The sequence below is a fragment of the Cotesia glomerata genome, linkage group LG2 (assembly GCF_020080835.1).
Source record: "Cotesia glomerata isolate CgM1 linkage group LG2, MPM_Cglom_v2.3, whole genome shotgun sequence".
Classification (NCBI taxonomy): Eukaryota; Metazoa; Arthropoda; class Insecta; order Hymenoptera; family Braconidae; genus Cotesia; species Cotesia glomerata.
This window is the reverse complement of record NC_058159.1, coordinates 5,227,320-5,246,018: the sequence shown is the minus strand read 5'-3', so window position 1 is coordinate 5,246,018 and position 18,699 is coordinate 5,227,320. Positions and strand designations below refer to the sequence as shown.

General features: G+C 28.0%; 3 protein-coding genes across 4 annotated transcripts; 2 read left to right on the top strand and 1 right to left on the bottom strand.

Moving 5' to 3' along the window:
- The first annotated feature begins 382 nt into the window (after positions 1 to 382).
- Positions 383 to 1,817, top strand: LOC123259776 (speckle-type POZ protein B-like). Its single transcript, XM_044720463.1, has 2 exons — positions 383 to 505; positions 597 to 1,817. The coding sequence occupies exon 2, from the start codon at positions 658 to 660 to the stop codon at positions 1,699 to 1,701; it is 1,044 nt and encodes a 347-aa protein (XP_044576398.1). The 5' UTR covers positions 383 to 505; positions 597 to 657; the 3' UTR covers positions 1,702 to 1,817.
- A 1,697-nt stretch (positions 1,818 to 3,514) lies between these two features.
- Positions 3,515 to 5,218, top strand: LOC123258657 (speckle-type POZ protein B-like). The gene is made up of 2 exons (XM_044718798.1): positions 3,515 to 3,808; positions 3,899 to 5,218. Exon 2 carries the CDS (start codon positions 3,963 to 3,965, stop codon positions 5,055 to 5,057), a length of 1,095 nt encoding a protein of 364 aa, XP_044574733.1. The 5' UTR covers positions 3,515 to 3,808; positions 3,899 to 3,962; the 3' UTR covers positions 5,058 to 5,218.
- A 693-nt stretch (positions 5,219 to 5,911) lies between these two features.
- Positions 5,912 to 18,243, bottom strand: LOC123258715 (uncharacterized protein DDB_G0287625-like). Of its 2 annotated transcripts, XM_044718891.1 has the most exons (12): positions 18,072 to 18,243; positions 17,604 to 17,677; positions 17,287 to 17,486; positions 13,816 to 13,886; positions 13,425 to 13,499; positions 11,784 to 12,259; positions 10,964 to 11,120; positions 10,559 to 10,714; positions 8,098 to 8,589; positions 7,886 to 8,021; positions 7,540 to 7,771; positions 5,912 to 6,651 (listed from the first exon to the last, which is right to left on the bottom strand). In XM_044718891.1, the coding sequence occupies exons 2-12, from the start codon at positions 17,627 to 17,629 to the stop codon at positions 6,111 to 6,113; spliced, it is 2,562 nt and encodes an 853-aa protein (XP_044574826.1). In that variant the 5' UTR covers positions 17,630 to 17,677; positions 18,072 to 18,243; the 3' UTR covers positions 5,912 to 6,110. The 2 variants fall into 2 exon arrangements, with proteins under 2 accessions (XP_044574826.1, XP_044574827.1); XM_044718892.1 differs by lacking the exon at positions 17,604 to 17,677.
- Between the last annotated feature and the right edge of the window lie 456 nt (positions 18,244 to 18,699).

The window sequence follows — 18,699 nt, the reverse complement described above, 5'->3', positions numbered from 1 at the left end:
ACATACTGACATACTGACATACTGACATACAAGTGAAGCTAATAGAAAATAATTATTTATAAATATTATAAATACGGGGAATCAGAGTTCGATTTCGGAGAGCGAGCCTGAGAAACGGCTACCAGAACCAAGGAAGGCCGCAGGCGCGCAGATTACCCACGGAGAGTTACTGACATACTGACAAACTGACAAACAAACAAACTGACATACAAATGAAGCTAATATAAAGCGTGTAAAAAAAAAGATAGACAAATATCGAAAAAGCAAAAATTAATTCGGCTGTTTATTTATTATGATTAAGCTGATAGTTTTGTAGCCCTTGTTGATTTTTTTTCTAATAAAATTAAAAATAATTTAGTCGGACAATTTTGTACAGATTTAAGACGTCCTTACCATCATCGACTTAGATCATCGGCTTGTTGATAATTTGTAACCTAATACTGCGCATAGTATTTATGAAGCGTGTGGATTGCAGGCGTCTTAACAGTTTTTTGATTTAAGGCATGTAAGTAGACTTTTTTTGTTTTATTGAAAGGAAATAAATACTTTTATTTTGTTTATCACAAAACTAATTATTAAATTTTTATAATTTCCAGTAATTATAATTGAAGATCATACAATTTTAACTATTAGTGTCTGTAATTTAAAAATACCAAAATGAACAGAGGTTATACGATAATTGATCAAAATAGTGTTACTTATGAGTGGAAGATAAATAATATTGACGCTTACTTAAATGTAACCAGTGTAAATATGAGCCGCACCTGTTGCTGCTTGAGTTCTCCAGAATTCTCAATAGGAATTAAAGACAAATTCACGGGGCAGCTTCAAATAGCATTTGATTATCGTCCATCTTACAATCACACTGTATCTCTATCATTATTATTATTAGATTTTCCAATTTATACTCTTACATCATCTATGATAAAATATTCAGCTTATATTTTAGACAAAAAAAAAGAAAAACAAATGATGAAAAATAATCATCAAATCGTCACGTCAACTGAGTTGGAAATTTTTTCTTTATCAAAAAAAGCTCTGCAAGAAAAAGTCGATGAGTATCTACCCGATAATATTTTAACAGTGGGTCTTGATCTTACCATTTATCGTCCATCTAATTCTTCAACTGATACTTTATTATGTATTCCATCGAAACTTCCAATGACTGAAGACTACAAAAAAGTTTACAGCAGTAAAATTGCAAGCGATATTATTATTAATGTATGCGGTAAAGAATTTAGAGCTCACAAAATTTGCCTGATCGCACGAAGTCCTGTTCTTGCTGCAATGTTTTCGCATGAAATGATCGAGAAGAAAACAAATAAAATTGACATAGTTGATCTTAAACCAACTATATTTGAAAAAATTCTAGAATATATTTACACAGACGAAGTTACCAATCTGGATGCTCATGCTGAAGATCTACTAGAAGCTGCCGACAAGTACCAAATCCAATCATTGAAGAATATATGTCAAGAATCGATCTGTAAAACTCTAACCCAAGAAAATGCTTTTAAAGTATCAGCCTTAGCTGATCTTCACAAAGCTGATTATTTATTAAAATTTACGACTAATTTTATATCAATGAATATTAAGAACGTTATTAAAAGTCAAGAGTTTTTAGACTTCAAAAAAGAAAATCCTGTTTTAGCGTTTGATTGGTTGACAAGTTTTATGTTGTCTCCTGGAGAAGACACTTAATCTAAAATTTAAGAAGCTATGGTTGCAGAAGAAAGACCTAGACCTGCCTAGATTGCTTGGGACCACCGATTTAATTATACACCTATCAATAACTTTTTGCTATGACATTAAAGTTAGCAGTCATATTTGATTATTTTTTAACAAATAAATTTGTTCCAAAAAATAATTTTTGAAAAATTGCATTTTTAATTTTTGTAAATTTCTAAATGTCAATTTTTTTATAATTTTTTTTCGTCTAATTTATTAGTTAAAAAAAATTCTTAAAATTATCAAATATCTGCTAAATTAATTTTTATCTTTTTGCTTGGTAAATCAATATATATATATGATGACAATTACTACTGTTGATTTCAACAATCTATAATAATATTGAATAATTAAAATATGTACACTGATAGAAGGATTTGTTTTTAATTAAAAAGATTTGTTAATATTTAACAAATCATTTATTAGAAGCCATTTGTTAGTCCTTAAAAAATATTCCTTATTATTTAAAAAGATTTATTAATATTTAATAAATGAATATCAGATTTATTAAATACAAACAAATCATTTTAAATACTAACAAATATTTGTTCAATACTAAAAAGTGGTTTCTAATAAATTATTTGTTAACTATTAACAAATATTATTTAATACAAACAAATCCTTCTATCAGTGTAAGAACAGAAAAATAAGCTATTAAGAACTTTGTCATATAATCGCTATTATTAAAAAAAAAAAAACATTTATTTAATGTTGAATTATATTTTATTAATTATAAAGATCAATTTATTTTTCCATTAATGTACATAAATTGATTTGTTACGATAATGAATAATTACAAGAATAAATTTAAATAAAATGAAGTGTAATATTTTTATTATACGCAGTTTTTACACGCTTTTATTAGCTTCACTTGTATGTCAGTTTGTCAGTTTGTCAGTTTGTCAGTTTGTCAGTTTGTCAGTTTGTCAGTATGTAACTCTCCTTCGCATAAAGAGACTACCATAATGATATTATTTAAATTTTGATTATTATCAACCTAGAACCCAGGTGATGACCTTCCTAGTCATCCTCTGATGACCATCCCGAAGTTATATCTCGAAACCAGGTGTTTTCCTCCGTAGGTTTTCATCGGGAATGGCACAGATAAACCAGTACATCAACCCGGAATCCTCTGATGACCATCCCGAAGTTATATTTCGAAACCAGGTGTTTTCCTCCGTAGGTTTTTTACACGCTTTATATTAGCTTCACTTGTATGTCAGTTTGTCAGTATGTAACTCTCCGTGGGTAATTTGCGCGCCTGAATATTTTTGATAATCAACAAATAATAGTTTAAAAACTAAAAATCACGCTTTTATAAATAAACCAAACTAAAAGTAAAAATAAATAATAGTTTAAAAACTAAAAACACGCTTTTATAGAAAACCAAACTAAAAATAGAAAATAAATTTTAATAAATTTAAATTAAGAATAGTGTTAAAAATTTCAATAAATATAAATTAATAATAGTGTAAATAAAAATGTATTTTTATTTTAAAAAGCGTGGGGTGCATGGTGTCAATAGTTATAAATATTTTATTGACAGATATGAGTAGAGTGATTATCATTTTGATATCTTAAAAGCACCCCACGCTTTTTTAAAATAAAATACATTTTTTATTTACACTATTATTAATTTATATTTATTGAAATTTTTAACACTATTCTTAATTTAAATTTATTAAAATTTATTTTCTATTTTTAGTTTGGTTTTCTATAAAAAGCGTGTTTTTAGTTTTTAAACTATTATTTATTTTAAATATATACCACATTATAGAGTAAATACGTAATTGCATAATGATACTGAAATCAGCAGATTAATTTAAAATTTTGTTTGGAAAAGTTATTTGCATAAATTGGGTCTGTTCATTTTAAGTCCTGAGTAAGCTTAGTAAGAATAAGTGTAGAAAAAAATACTTTGACTACCTATACTAATTCTTACTGAGTTTTCTCAGTACTTTTGGTTCTGCTGAACTGACTCATTGTTATATTATCAGTTTGTTTATAATTTGTAATCTAATAGCGCGCATGTTATTTATAAGAAATGTGAATCGCTTAACAGTTTTTGCATTTGAAACATGTAAGTAACCTTCTTTTGTTTTAGTTGATAGAAATAAATACTCACTTATTTTATTATAAAACTAATTATTAAATTTTTTATAATTTTCAGTAATTATAATTAAAAATCATAAAAATTTTAACTATATTAGTGTCTGTGATTAAAAAATATAAAAATGAAAAGAGGTTATACTATGATTAATCAAAGTAGTGTTACTTATGAGTGGAAAATAAATAACATTGACGCTTATTTAAATGTAACCAATCAAGGAACCGACAACACTTGCTTGAGTTCTCCAAAATTCTCAACAGGAATTAAAGAAAAATACACGTGGCAGCTTGAACTAGTTTTTGAGAATAATTCAAGGTCATCTAACAAGGACATTATGCGTCTAGAACTATTCTGTTCTCCAAAAACGTCAAATAATGCTTCATGCGGTTTCTCAAATACAGTATCGTCTAATTCTACAATAAAAATGATAAAATATTCAGTTTACATTTTAGACAATAAAAAAGAAAAAAAAATGATGACAGGTAATCATCTATTCTTCACGAAATCTAGCTGGACAATTCTTCCTTTATCAAAAAAAGTTCTACTAGAAAAAGTCGATGAGTATCTACCCGATAATATTTTAACAGTGGGTCTTGATCTTACCATTTATGAAGAGCCATCTAATTATTCAAGTGATACTTCATTACGTATTCCATCGAAGCGTCCGATGACTGAAGACTACAAAAAACTTTTCAAAAGTAAAATTGCAAGCGATGTTATTATTAATGTATGTGGTAAAGAATTCAAAACTCACAAAGTTTGCCTGATCGCACGAAGTCCTGTTCTCGAAGCAATGTTTTTGCATGAAATGACAGAAAAGAAAACAAATAAAATTGACATAGTTGATCTTAGTCCAACTATATTTGAAAAAATTTTAGAATTTGTTTATACAGACGAAGTTACCAATCTGGATGCTCATGCTCAAGATCTACTAGAAGCTGCTGACAAGTACCAAATTGATTTATTGAAGGATATATGTCAAGAATCGATCTGTAAGACTCTAACTCAAGAAAATGCTCTTAAATTTCTAGTCTTAGCTGACTTTTACAACGCTGATCATTTGTTAAAATTTACGATTAATTTTATATTAATTAATATGAATAATGTTATGAAAAGTCAAGAGTTTTTAGACTTCAAAAAAGAAAATCCTGTTTTAGCATCTGATTTGTTGAGCAGTTTTGTATCATCTCCTGGACAAGATGATCAACCTAAAATTTAATAAGCTATGGTTGCAAAAGAAAGACCTAAACCTTCCTAGATTGCCTGGGACTACCGATTTAATTATACTCCTATCAATAACTTTTTGCTATGACATTAAAGTTAGCAGTCATATTTGATTATTTTTTAACAAATAAATTTGTTCCAAAAAATAATTTTTGAAAAACTGCATTTTTAATTTTTGTAAATTTCTAAATGTCAATTTTTTTTATAATTTTTTTTCGTCTAATTTATTAGTTAAAAAAAAATTATTAAAATTATCAAATATCTGCTAAATTAATTTTTATCTTTTTGCTTGGTAAATCAATATATATATGATTACAATTACTACTGTTGATTTCAACAATCTATAATAATATTGAATAATTAAAATATGTAAGAACAGAAAAATAAACTATAAAGAAATTTTTCATGTAATCGCTATTATTAAAAAAAAAAAACATTTATATAGTGTTGAATTATATTTTATTAATTATAAACATCAATTTATTTTTCCATTTGTTACAATAATGAATAATTACAACAATAAATTTAAAAAAAATTAATTGTGATATTTTTATTATACGCATTTTTTTTTCTTTTTTAAATAGATACCATAATATAGAGTAAATACGTAATTACATTAATACTATTATTTTTTATATTGTTAATTATTAAATGACACACAGCTACTATAAAAAATTATTAAACGTAAATATTTTGTACACAAAGTTTTTTTAGAACTATTGAAAAATAATTTTAATAAGAATGTTGACAAGAAAAATACAAATTTTCTAAAATTCATTTGAATATTTAAACATTTTTATTTAAGCAATAATTGCATTTTATAATTACTATATTTTTATATATAATTGATGTGATGAATGATGTACCTATATACCGCAGCAAAACATTGTTGATTAAGCCGATTATTTGTAAAATTCATGCTTTTCGATATTAACAACTCGCATAATTTCCAAATTAGCTTCAGTTAATTTGAATTGATTAGTTAAAAAAAAAATAATAAAATGAAAATCTGCGTAAAAAAAAATATAAAATAAAAAATCATACAAAATTAATCCTCAGCAGTTTCGACCTTAACTTTAATTTCATTTTTTTTATTATTATCTTCAGCTTCTTCTGAATTTTTATCTTTGTTATGTTGAGCTTTTTTGTCAGTATTTTTGAACCTGTCATAACGTGTGTCTTCATCGTCACTCGATTTACCGGGTTCGACTTCCCGTAATATATCTCCTAAATCTTTGTCAACATCATCCCAGAGTTTATCACCGTCATTTTGATAATCATCGTCGTCTTCTTGAGCTTTGTCCTGTTTTGACGGACTCATAGGAGGATCAGCTTCTGATGAATTTTGATGTGGTTCGCTCTCTTGACAATTACCGCCATTACCAGCATTACTTTCAACAGAAGTTTCTGAATTTCCAGACACATTGCTAATGCTGGTAGTTAGTGGCTGTGCATTAGTTGGCGAATCTTTTGCATTCTCCGAAGGGTTCGTTGAATTTGTTACATTATTTGTTGTGGTGGTTGAGGTCTGAAGATGGATTCTTTCTGCTTGACGACGTAATAATTTGTCGTCGTTGTCACGAACATAACTACAAATTTATTATAATTTAAAAAAATAAACTTATATCTTAAATTCGTATTTTTATGACTGCGTTTAGACTTACTAAATATTAAGCTTAGATTAATTACCATACTTCTAATTATTTCGGAATTTTTTTAGAAAAAAATTTTATGTGTAGAGAAAAAATAATTTTCCTTACTATAAAAATTTTATAAGGAAAAACAATAAATTTTTTGAGTCAAAAAAAATTCTTGAGTTAAAATAAAATTTTTAGTTTAAAAAAAAAATTTCTTGGTTCAAGAATTTTTGTCTTGAGGCAAGCTAAATTTTAGATAATTATTTACAAGTGGGGTCCACTCTATTTTTGGCCGTATCTAGGTGAAATGAAAAATGAACATTTTTTAATTTTTTTTATTCTGCTTGTTTTTCGTCGTGAAAAAAAAAATAAAGATTTTGATAGCTTTTTTGCCTTCAAAAGTTGAAAAAAATTTTGGCTCTCATGTTTTTGGACAAAATTTCTATTTTATCTTTTTTTGATATATTTTTTTTTGAAAAGCACATAAAATACGAATTAAAAAAAAAAAAAAGTTGAATATCAAAATTTCCTAAAAAATTTATAAATTTTTTTGAAAATTCGTTAAAATTTTAACGATTAACTTTTTTTTAATTGTTTATTTTTTTTTATGTATTTTTCAAAAAGTATATCAATAAAATCAAATAGAAATTTCGTTCAAAAAAATGAAAATGAAAATGGTGGACCCCACTTGTAAATAATTACCAAATTTTATACAAGTGTATTAATTTCTGATACAAGATCTGCTAAAAAATTTTATTAAATTTAGTAAATTTTAACGCAGCAAAGATAATTAATTATAGTAACTTAAATAAATGACAAATATTATTTTCTGGTATGTACCGTTTAAGATGGCTTCTAGTTGAACAATGAAAAGCCAAGGCTCTTTCAGAATTTTCATTACGTGGAAGATATACTTTACAAAGATCGCAAAATTGAACTTGAATAGTTTTAATATATTCAACTCCTACTTTAATAGTTTGTTTCTGCTTAGGTTTTTTTTCAGGCTCCGCTGGACTTTCGGTCTCAATTTTTTCTTTTTTCTTTTTTTCCAATGACTCTTCATCTTCTTCAGCTGTTAATTACAATAAAAAATAATTTAAATGCTTAAACTAATTGCTGAAAAATTTTTATTACTTTACAAATAAAAACATTAAGTAAAAATAAAAAATTAAATGAAAATATTAACCATCAACATCTCCAACAGAGTCAAGTGTCATAAAGTTATCAAGATTATGATCTTTGTCATCGTCTTCCATCGCGCTTGAATCTCCATCGGCCTCCGCATTGCCTGCACTTTTTTTTTCATCGACAACACTCTTGCGCTGCAAAATAATAAATAAATTTTAATTGTAATAATATTTATAGAAAAATATTTTAATAAAAAAAAATATAAATTACCTTGATGTGGTCCAGTGAACAAGTATGAGTTTCGAAGAGCATCGGCGACCGAAATTGCATTCTACAAACTCTACAGAAGGGTGTAAGGAACCTCTTAATCTGACGATGAGACTCAGACGCGTGATGTACGGCCTTCAGTGACCGGTAATTAAGCTTGCAAATTTGACAAAACATCGTCCGCGACGGAAGAGTTCCGCGTGACGCTTCTCGAGCTTCATGTCGGCGCTGTTCTTGACGTTGTAATACTCGCATGCGAGCTAAGCTGGCCTTATGACGAGCTGCAATTCGTCTCATAGCTGTATTGTGTCTTCCGGAATACAAATGCACTGAGTAGTCTTTGAACGTAACACTGCGATGAGAACAGTGTGGACAATTGAGTTTAATAAATCGCCTACCACCTTCGCGTCTACTGTTTGGTGTGTCGTCAGGTTCTCTACTTTCTTCTTTAATTTTTACGTTTTTTTCTTCATCACCTTCAGTTTCTTCTTCATTCTTAATTGGGAAATAAAATTAATTAAAAAATTAAATTATATAGAAAATACAATTAATCTATACTAATATTATAAATTATTATAATAAATAATAGTTTAAAAAAACTAAAAACACGCTTTTTATAGAAAACCAAACTAAAAAATAGAAAATAAATTTAAATTAAGAATAGTGTTAAAAATTTCAATAAATATAAATTAATAATAGTGTAAATAAAAAAAATGTATTTTATTTTAAAAAAAGCGTGAGGTGCATGGTGTCAATAGTTATAAATATTTTATTGACAGATATGAGTAGAGTGATTATCATTTTGATAATATCTTAAAAAGCACCCCACGCTTTTTTTAAAATAAAATACATTTTTTTTTATTTACACTATTATTAATTTATATTTATTGATATTTTTAACACTATTCTTAATTTAAATTTATTTTCTATTTTTTAGTTTGGTTTTCTATAAAAAAGCGTGTTTTTAGTTTTTAAACTATTATTTATTTTTACTTTTAGTTTGGTTTATTTATAAAAGCGTGATTTTTAGTTTTTAAACTATTATTTGTTGATTATCAAAAATATTCAGGCGCGCAAATTACCCACGGAGAGTTACATACTGACATACTGACATACAAGTGAAGCTAATAAAAAATAATTATTTATAAATATTATAAATACGGGGAATCAGAGTTCGATTTCGGAGAGGGAGCCTGAGAAACGGCTACCAGAACCAAGGAAGGCCGCAGGCGCGCAGATTACCCACGTAACGGAGAGTTACTGACATACTGACAAACTGACAAACAAACAAACTGACATACAAGTGAAGCTAATATAAAGCGTGTAAAAAGAAAAGATTTGTTTGTTTGTTTGCATTGAATAGGCTCCGAAACTATTGAACCAATTTGAAAAATTCTTTCACTGTTGGGAAACTACACTATCCCCGGGTGACATAGGCTGTATTATATTATAATTAATTTTGAAATTTTTGGTAAATACCCGCGCAAAGCCGGAGCGGACTGCTAGTTGAAAAATAAAATTAAAGTAGTGCAAAATTTTAATAAGTTTTCGAAATTTAAAATATGGGTAATAGAATACGCATTATATGTGCTGTTGAAATTTAAAATCAATTTATCATACCAGAAATGAGATAATTGTAATTAAAAATAACATTTTAACACAGACAGTATGGGTGGAGAGTGAGAAAATCACAAATAAGGTAAAAGACCCCATTAGTGGCACCTTTAACCCTTATTAGTGGCACTTTTTCTTCCAATAAAAAAAGGTTCTACTTGAAATAAAAATTAAAAATTTTTTTGATCTAAAGATCTTAAAGATTAAAAATAATATATTCATTATTGAAATTAATGATTTCATTAATTTAATGTACCAAAATCAAAGAAAGTGTCAGTAATGAGGTCTTTTACCTTATTAATGGTTATTCCATTGAAAGGATTTTAAGATCGTTTCAAAAAACTGATACCTGTTAGAATAATATACTTAAAATAATCCAAAGAATTTTAAAAAGTATTAACCATGTAGTTTTTTATAAATTTTTAATAAACTGGCTAATTAAACAAAAATAACCATTAGTAAAAGCGAATAAGAGATAACCCGTGAGAAAAGCAGCACTAGCGAATGAAAAAAAAAGAAATTGCACAAACTATATGTCCCGAGTGAACTACCGTAATTAGAAAATATAAAATTGAAAAGTAAAATAATTGTTGGAATAATTCAAGGCACTCGTTATTAATTTATTTAAAAATTATCGATTTTGTTTTTGTTATTTAAAAAAAATGTTCATTTTTAAAAAGAAAGATTATTGTATGACATATTATCTTGTCTGATTTATTAATCAAATATTTTTAAATAACTGCGTTTAAACTATTAATTACAATAATAATATGCTAAGAATTTTTCATCAAGCGACAAGATTATTATTGAATTTAAAAAAAAAAAAAAAAAAAAAAAATACGAAGCTTACCTCAAGTTTATCATGATTCTCTTCTCTTTTAATTTCGCCATCTTTTAATTCTTCATGTTCATCATTTTTACGTTCAGATTTTTCTTTCTTACGCTTCTCATCCTTTGACTTATTTTCTTCTTCATTATTGTCTTGTTCATCGTCTGAATGAGGCTCCTTATTAAATAAAAAAATAATAAATAATATGAAACTAAATTTAGCAGAAATTTAAAAATTTTAATTTTTTTCTTATTGAAAAAATTATTGTAAAAAATTTCACATGTTGAAGATTTTAAAAACTATAAGTGCAATTTTCAAAAAAAATTTTTTTAGTTTTAATTTAATTAAAAAAAATCGATGTCTGCTGATTTCAGTATCATTAAATAATAAATTAATTAAATAAATAAAATAAAAATATTTTTTTACCTTTTCATCAGCACCCCAATTTTCTTCCGCATCTTTGTCTTCATCATCATCGTCCTCATCGGAATAAGCGTCATTAAGAGCCTTGTCGACTCTATCCTTATCCTTTAAACTGGACCCGGTTCCTGACTCCTTTTTACTTCCGGATATCCTAGTACCACTGCGAAGAACGGCAGACCAATTTCGCATTGAAATAAATTATATCCAATATCATCGTATAGTTTATTGTTACTATTTCTTATTTAATAATTTTTTTACTCACTCCTTTTTTCAATCATTGTGCTTAAATAAATACACATACATATATATATACACATATATTTATATATATACTATATAAATATGTACGAAGCATTGAGAAATCATTCTTTTCAATGAAATATAATACCTTCAGCTTCTAATGCTATTATTTCTTTCTCAAGTACTGTTGTGACACATCAATGCAATACACAACAATTATTTTTCATATTTAATTAGGGAGAATTAAATAAATAAATGGAAAATATTCCATGTATATATACATATATATTGAATTAAAATGAATTTTCTTGGGCGTGATATCATCAATTTTAAATATTTTTTTTTAAAATCATTTCTCAAACCTTTTTTTAAATATAAACATCATATCATCATCATTTGTCACTTTTATAATTTTATAATTCTATAAATAAATTTTCTAAAAAATTGTTTTTTCCCTCTATAATTGATTCACTTGCTTAGCAATTAAAATGCATAAGCAAGTGTCTTGTTCAATTAAAACGTACTCATATATTGTTTTTTTTTGTTCTAAAATTTTATAAATGATTTGCTAATTATAAATTACCTCCTGCGTATTTTAGATGAGGCCAATCGTACCCGTTGAATGTACTCGCGTGAGCGCGAACTCAGAAGCTTACGACGGTATTCAAGAGCTGAAGTGAGAGCACGTTTACGACTCAAGAGTAAATCTGAACGTGAGCTCCCAGCTCGAAAAGTACCGCCTCTTGAACGTGTTGAGATACCACGTCCGCGGTAGTTACTACTTTGACGTGACAAACGTCCACCGCCACGATTAGAACTGTTGTAACGCTGTGATGGTGGTGCCATGTCGCTAATACGTGGAGGCGGTGGTGCTGCATAATTTCTCGATGTCGAAGAATGACGTTCGTCTGAACGGTGATAAGAGGATCCACGTTCACTCTGCCTCTTATCCTCATAAGCAGCTGCTGATGATGATCTCTTATTCTCGTTATAAGCCGTTGAGCTTGATGAACTCCCGTAAGATGGGTTGTTGTACCTCTGCGAGCTGCTGCTTTCACCCTGCCAAATTTAAATTCAATTTTCTGCCATCTACCATCGTTTTTTTTTTTTTTTTTTTATTTTTTTTTATTTATTTAGAAACTTTTCTCTCAATTTTTCTTATCCACCATCTCTCGATGATGCTCTTTTCTTTCTCTATTTATCAAATATTTTTTTTAATCCATTTTCAATGATCTCTTACGCTTCAGCAACCCGGTTTCAGTCTCTACCTTTAATCAATACCTTCGTTGGATTTTTTTATTTTTTTTTTTATTTTTCAATAAAATTAAGGTTTTTTTTGCTTAACGCAGTGTAAACCTTAATTATTTATTTAGTTATATTTTTTACACTTATCTTATAGTTTTAACTCATGCAGGACTCCCTTTACTTTATAAACTAATTTATTTATTAAAGAGACGGATTAAATCCGGAAGAAAATGAAAACTGAAGATTCAGTATGGTGGATTTTTTTTTTTAATTTGTAGAAGACTAGAAATTGGTAGAGGCATAAACGATATAGAAAGATGTTTAGTGCTTATAATTATGCACTATTTAAAACATACATTGTGTCACGCGTACTAACATTATACATAGCTCATAGTCTCTTCCTAGATGAAAACAATCAAATTTTCATTAAATCCAACTCAAATGTTTTGGCATCGGTTCATCCAACGAAATCAGCTCATTCATATCTGACTAAATAGTCATTTTACTTTTTATATTTATTATATTCATCATATTATTTGTATCAGTCTGATAGCTGTTCCACAGCTAAAAGTACGTGTGTTCAAGCGGCCGTCGGCGCATAGCTTGAAAGGAAAGTACGAAAAATATTGAGTCCCTGAGTTATAAACTATACTAAGTTATGAATTCTCGATACGTTGATTATTGATGAATTTATTTACTTTTATATTTATTATATTTAAATTTTCAAACTAATATTAATGTATGTATACTCCCATTCGCCTCTGGCGTTAAATAAATTTAAGTTTTTAAAAAAAAATAACTACGACTTACTGTTTTGAGGTGAATGGGTTTGCATTAGTGACCAATTTAAATCAAAATATTTTATATTATAAAGAAAAACAATTACCAAAGACAAGAGCATTTCGATCTATTTTTTCTTCTTCACTATTTTATTTTATTAATTATATTATTTAATGTTTTTAATAGTTCAAGTACATACCTGATAAGAATCATTCCTCACACGTTTACGATCACTTGATGATCTGTGATCATCGCGATTTGAATATGACTCTTGCTATAAAAATTATTTAAGATATTTATTATATTCAGATAAAGTTATAGTGAAAAAATTTTATAGTAAAAGTAAAATATTTTATCGTCTTCTTAATTCATAAAATTTTGAATTGAAAAAAAAAAATTATTACAATTGACTTTATCGGTGTCCTAGTTAACTAACCTGAGAAAATTCAATTGTTTGAAGCAAGTTTAAACTTCAGCTCATTCATACTTATATCAACAACTATACTTTACATATTATTGATCAACCTACTTCGTACTTATATCATAAATTTTTTTCACTAATAAATAATACAATTTAAATTTAAACATACCCGTGGGCGTTTGTAATTATTTGAGTGATCACCTCTGCCTCCTCTACTGGAATACCGATCAGAAGATCCACCTATAAAAAAGAAAATAAAAAAAAAAATGTAAAACTTAAATATAACTAGCAACCTTGCAGTCACTATGTGACTGCCATGACTTATGAACTATAAATGAATAAAATTTTGCTTTATTAAATAATGACTTGTTAAATTGCATTGTACTTTTTTAAATATTGACGTTTTTAAAGATATAAGCTCATCCCGATGTTACACTCATCAAGAGCTTTCATTTGAGTACCCACATGCATTTTGATATATTTTTCATATATACATATAGATAATATATATAAATATATGAAAAATTGATGTGGGTACTCAAATGAAAGGTCTCGATGAGTGTAAAGTCGGGGTGAGGTTATATCGCGTTACAGATGCGATAAGGGCGTATAAAAATTATACGCCCTTATGGCACCCGGGAACCATAAGGGCGTATAAATTTTTTTTTGCATTTCTGCACATTTCGGACGAAAATACATCGATTCCCGAAAAAAAAAATTTTTTTATACGCCCTTATGGCTCCCGGAATCTACCTCGGATGCCATAAGGGCGTATAATAAAAATTCTGTTCTTTTTTCTAAGTCCAAGAAAACTTTTAGTTAGGAGAAAAAATTTTTTTTTTGCATTTCTGCATGTTTCATACAAAAATACGTCGATTTCCAAACAAAAATTTTTTTGATACGCCCTTATGGCATCCGAGGTGGGTCCCGGGAGCCATAAGGGCGTATAAAAAAAATTTTTTTTGGGAACCGACGCATTTTTTCATGAAATGTGCAGAAATGCAAAAAAAAATTTTTTTTCCATCTAATAATTTTTTTGGACAGAAAAAAAATTAGAAAACGGGTGACCCTGAAGGCCATCCCTGCAACTTCCCGCTAATTCCATACCTAGGCGGTTAAAATTGCACTTATGACATTTTCGAGCTCAAAAATACAATTTATGTGTTATTTTGAGCTCTCCGAGCTCAAAGAGATAGCTTTGCTATGCTTTTGAGCTCTTCGAGCTCAAAAGCCTTATCAAAATTCGATGTAACACGATTTTTCTAATTTTAAAACTGCTGTAACTTTTTAATAAATCAACCGATTTTCACGCGGTAGGCGGCAATCGATGTGGTTTTTTGAGCTCTACAAATGATTCTGAACAAAAAAAATTGATCTGATAAAAAATATCGGAGTTATTACAAAAAAACACTTTTTTCGATTTTTTTCGACAACGATATCTCACGAACACATCAACCGATTCCGACGCTCTATGTGGCGATCAATACGGGATTTCAAGGTTAAGAGCTGATTAGTTTTTGAAGTTGATCGGTCTGAATCGGTTCCAACTTACAGGAAATCTAATTTTGACGAAGCCCTTTCGAATGACACCAACCACGATGAAATCGGTCAAGCCGTTCAAAAGTTACGAGAGGTTTACATACACACACACACACACACACACATACATACATACAGACGTACGGACATCATCGTGAAAATAGTCAGGAAAGCTTCCTAGGACCTCGAAACGTCGAGATCCGATGAAAACTCGATTTTCGAAAAACAGGGTAAAACCAATAACTTCCCGATTTTTGAAAATTTTCAATTTTCTTAGCGGGAAGTTAAAAACAGAATTTTTATTATACGCCTTTATGGTATCCGATGTGGGCCCCGGGAGCCAGAAGGGCGTATAAAATATTTTTTTTTGCATTTCTGTATATATCAGACGAAACTACGTTGATTCCCGAAAAAAAATTTTTTATACGCCCTTATGGCTCCCGGAACCTACCTCGGATGCCATAAGGGCGTATAATAAAAATTCTGTTTTTTTTTTTCTAAGTCCAAAAATTTTTAGTTAAACGAAATTTTTTTTGCATTTCTGCACGTTTCATACAAAAATGCGTTGATGCCAAAAAATTTTATACGCCCTTATGGCTCCCGGGACCCACCTCGGATGCCATAAGGGAGTATCAAAAATTTTGTTTGGGAATCGACGTATTTTTGTATGAAAAGTGCAGAAATGCAAAAAATTTTTTCTCCTAACTAAAAGTTTCTTGGACTTAGAAAAAACAGAATTTTTATTATACGCCCTTATGGCATCCGAGGTAGGTCCCGGGAGCCATAAGGGCGTATAAATTTTTTTTTTTTGCATTTCTGTACATTTCGGACGAAACTACGTTGATTCCCGAAAAAAATTTTTTTTTATTCGTCTTTATAGCTCCCGGGACCCACCTCGGATGCCATAAGGGCGTATAATAAAAATTCTGTTTTTTTTCTAAGTCCAAAAAAAATTTTTATTTGGAAAATAATTTTTTTTGCATTTCTACACGCTTCATACAAAAATACGTCGGTTACCAAAAAAAATCCGAGATGGGTCCCGGGAGCCATAAGGGCGTATAAAATTTTTTTTGCATTTCTGCACATTTCAGACGAAACTACGTTGATTCCCGAAAAAAAATTTTTTATACGCCCTTATAGTTTTTCATCGGGACCTTTTGCCGATATACGCCCTTATGGCATCTGGAACGCGATATCTTATATCTTCAAAAATGTCAATAGATCACAAGATACAAGGTCGTTTCTTAATTATGTTAAATTGCACTGTATTTTCTTAACTATTGACGTTTTTAAAGATACAAGCTCATTCCGACGTTACACTCATCAAGAGCTTTCATTTGAGTACCCAAATGCATTTTTGATATATTTTTCATATATACATATATATAATATATATAAATATATGAAAAATTGATGTGGGTACTCAAATGAAAGGTCTCGATGAGTATAATGTCGGCATGAGCTTATATCTTTAAAAATATCAATAGTTCACAAGATACAAGGTCATTTCTTAATTACGTATCTAGAGATAGAGTATTTTTGAATACAGCTTAAATACTTATCATCATAAATTGACGATTGGTGAGGATTATATGAAACCTCGAAAAGGCATAAATTCAAATCAAGACCTTTCTAATGACACTAAATTTCACTAAAAAAACCGATTTTATCATATGACTATCCTGGTCACAAAATTATTCTCTTAATAATATAGATAATGAAAATCAATTTATCGAAAGAATTAATAAAAAAAAATATTTGTAAAAAACTTGAAAAATTTCAAGTGCAATTTTTAAAAAATATTTTTTTGTTCCAATTTAATAAATAAAAAAAAAAATCAATAACATCAGCTAACTTCAATATTCTCAGTATTATAATATGTGATACTAAAATTAGCCGAAGATCAAAAAATTTCAATTTTTTTCAACAATTAAATTACAGGTAAAAAAAATATTAAAAAAAATTGTACGTATAACTTTTTACATGTGAAATTTTTTTTTTTTGTAATAATTTTTTGCAATAAAAAAAATTATAAAAATTTTCAGATGAGGGCTAATTTATTTTTCATACTATAATTAATATAAAAAAAAAAAAAACCTACTGGAGTTATATTTACTGCGCGAATCATAACTTTGAGAAGAGTATTTATTAAATCTGCCACCACGTGATGAACCATAGCCTCCTCGGCTCATGTTGCTACCGTTGCTGCTGGTCTCCCAATTACTTCCACCACGTCCTCGGTAAGAACTACTTCCACCTCCACCTCCTCGGGAACTGAATCCTCTTCCCCTGGAACTCATACTACAAAAAGAATAATTAAATTAGTATTTACTTACACCAGGTGTCAATATTTTTTCATAAATCAAACATAAATTTTTTTTTTATTTTTTTGTTTGTTTATAAATTGTTACAACAAACCTGTATTTGTTGTATGCATGACTCATAGTTACAGTCAGTGATACAGGTATTGACTTGGTTGATGATTTAAGTGTCTAAGAAAAACAATTATTTTCACTTTTAATAATTAATGATTCTGAAAATATCTGAAGCCAACAATTATGATGATTGTTTTTGCGAATAGAAAACTATTTTCATAATATTAAATTATTATTTGAATTTATTTATTTACTCGAAAAATAAAATTTAATTTTGGGCCGTCAGATAGCAACAAAATCAATATTTATGAATATTTAAACAGTAAATTTTTTTATTTATTTTTTATATTAGAAAAAATAAAACACTTATTGTTAAAAAAAAAAAAAAAAATATTAATTAATATTATTATTACAAAAATCAATCGAACGTACGCTTAGTTTTTGCAAAGCGTCATGAAGCGCAATGTGATGATACAAACAATTAAAAATAATAATTATGAAAAATATTTACCTTGAGACAATATTTTATTTTAAGTAGAATAAAATATATATTTTTAATCACTTAATTTAGTCACTGTGAAATTTTTTAAACTTCAAATGGCAAGTACAAAAATTATTATTAGGCAGTGACCGAAAGAAAATGTCGGAGTTGTAGCGTCTCTGACCAGCAAGGCCAACTACAACGCCACCTGCTGCTTTCTAGATTTAAATATAGAAACGACGAATGCGAACCGCTACTTCCGGTTCATATATTTGCTGACGCGTTCAGATGTTTGAAAATTACATTAAAGTTAGCAGTTACTCGAAAATTTTTTAATTTCTTTAATAAAAAAATTTGCTCCGAAAAATTATTTCTAAAAAATTGGAATTTTTATTTTTTTAATTTATGAAAATTAAGAGCCAACATCTAAAAATTTTTAGAATTTTTTTTTTATTGAAAAAATGACTAAAAAAATAAAAAAAAATATTCATTTGTAAAAAATTTGAAAAACTGTAAGTGCACTTTTTTAAAAATATTTTTTTGTTCTAATTTAATTATTAAAAAAAAAATTAAAAAATTAAAAACGTCGGCTAACTTTAGTATTATTTTTAATTTTCTAAATGTCAATTTTTTTTTCTCATTTTCTTGGACATAATTT

Coding starts and splice junctions, on each gene's coding strand:
- LOC123259776 (XM_044720463.1), top strand. CDS start 658: ATGAACAGAGGTTATACGATAATTGATCAAAATAGTGTTACTTATGAG.
- LOC123258657 (XM_044718798.1), top strand. CDS start 3,963: ATGAAAAGAGGTTATACTATGATTAATCAAAGTAGTGTTACTTATGAG.
- LOC123258715 (XM_044718891.1), bottom strand. CDS start 17,629: ATGAGTCATGCATACAACAAATACAG. Junction 17,487..17,603: donor CATGCATACAACAAATACAG/GTTTGTTGTAAC, acceptor TTCTTTTTGTAG/TATGAGTTCCAGGGGAAGAG. Junction 11,121..11,783: donor TCATCTAAAATACGCAGGAG/GTAATTTATAAT, acceptor CGTTCTTCGCAG/TGGTACTAGGATATCCGGAA.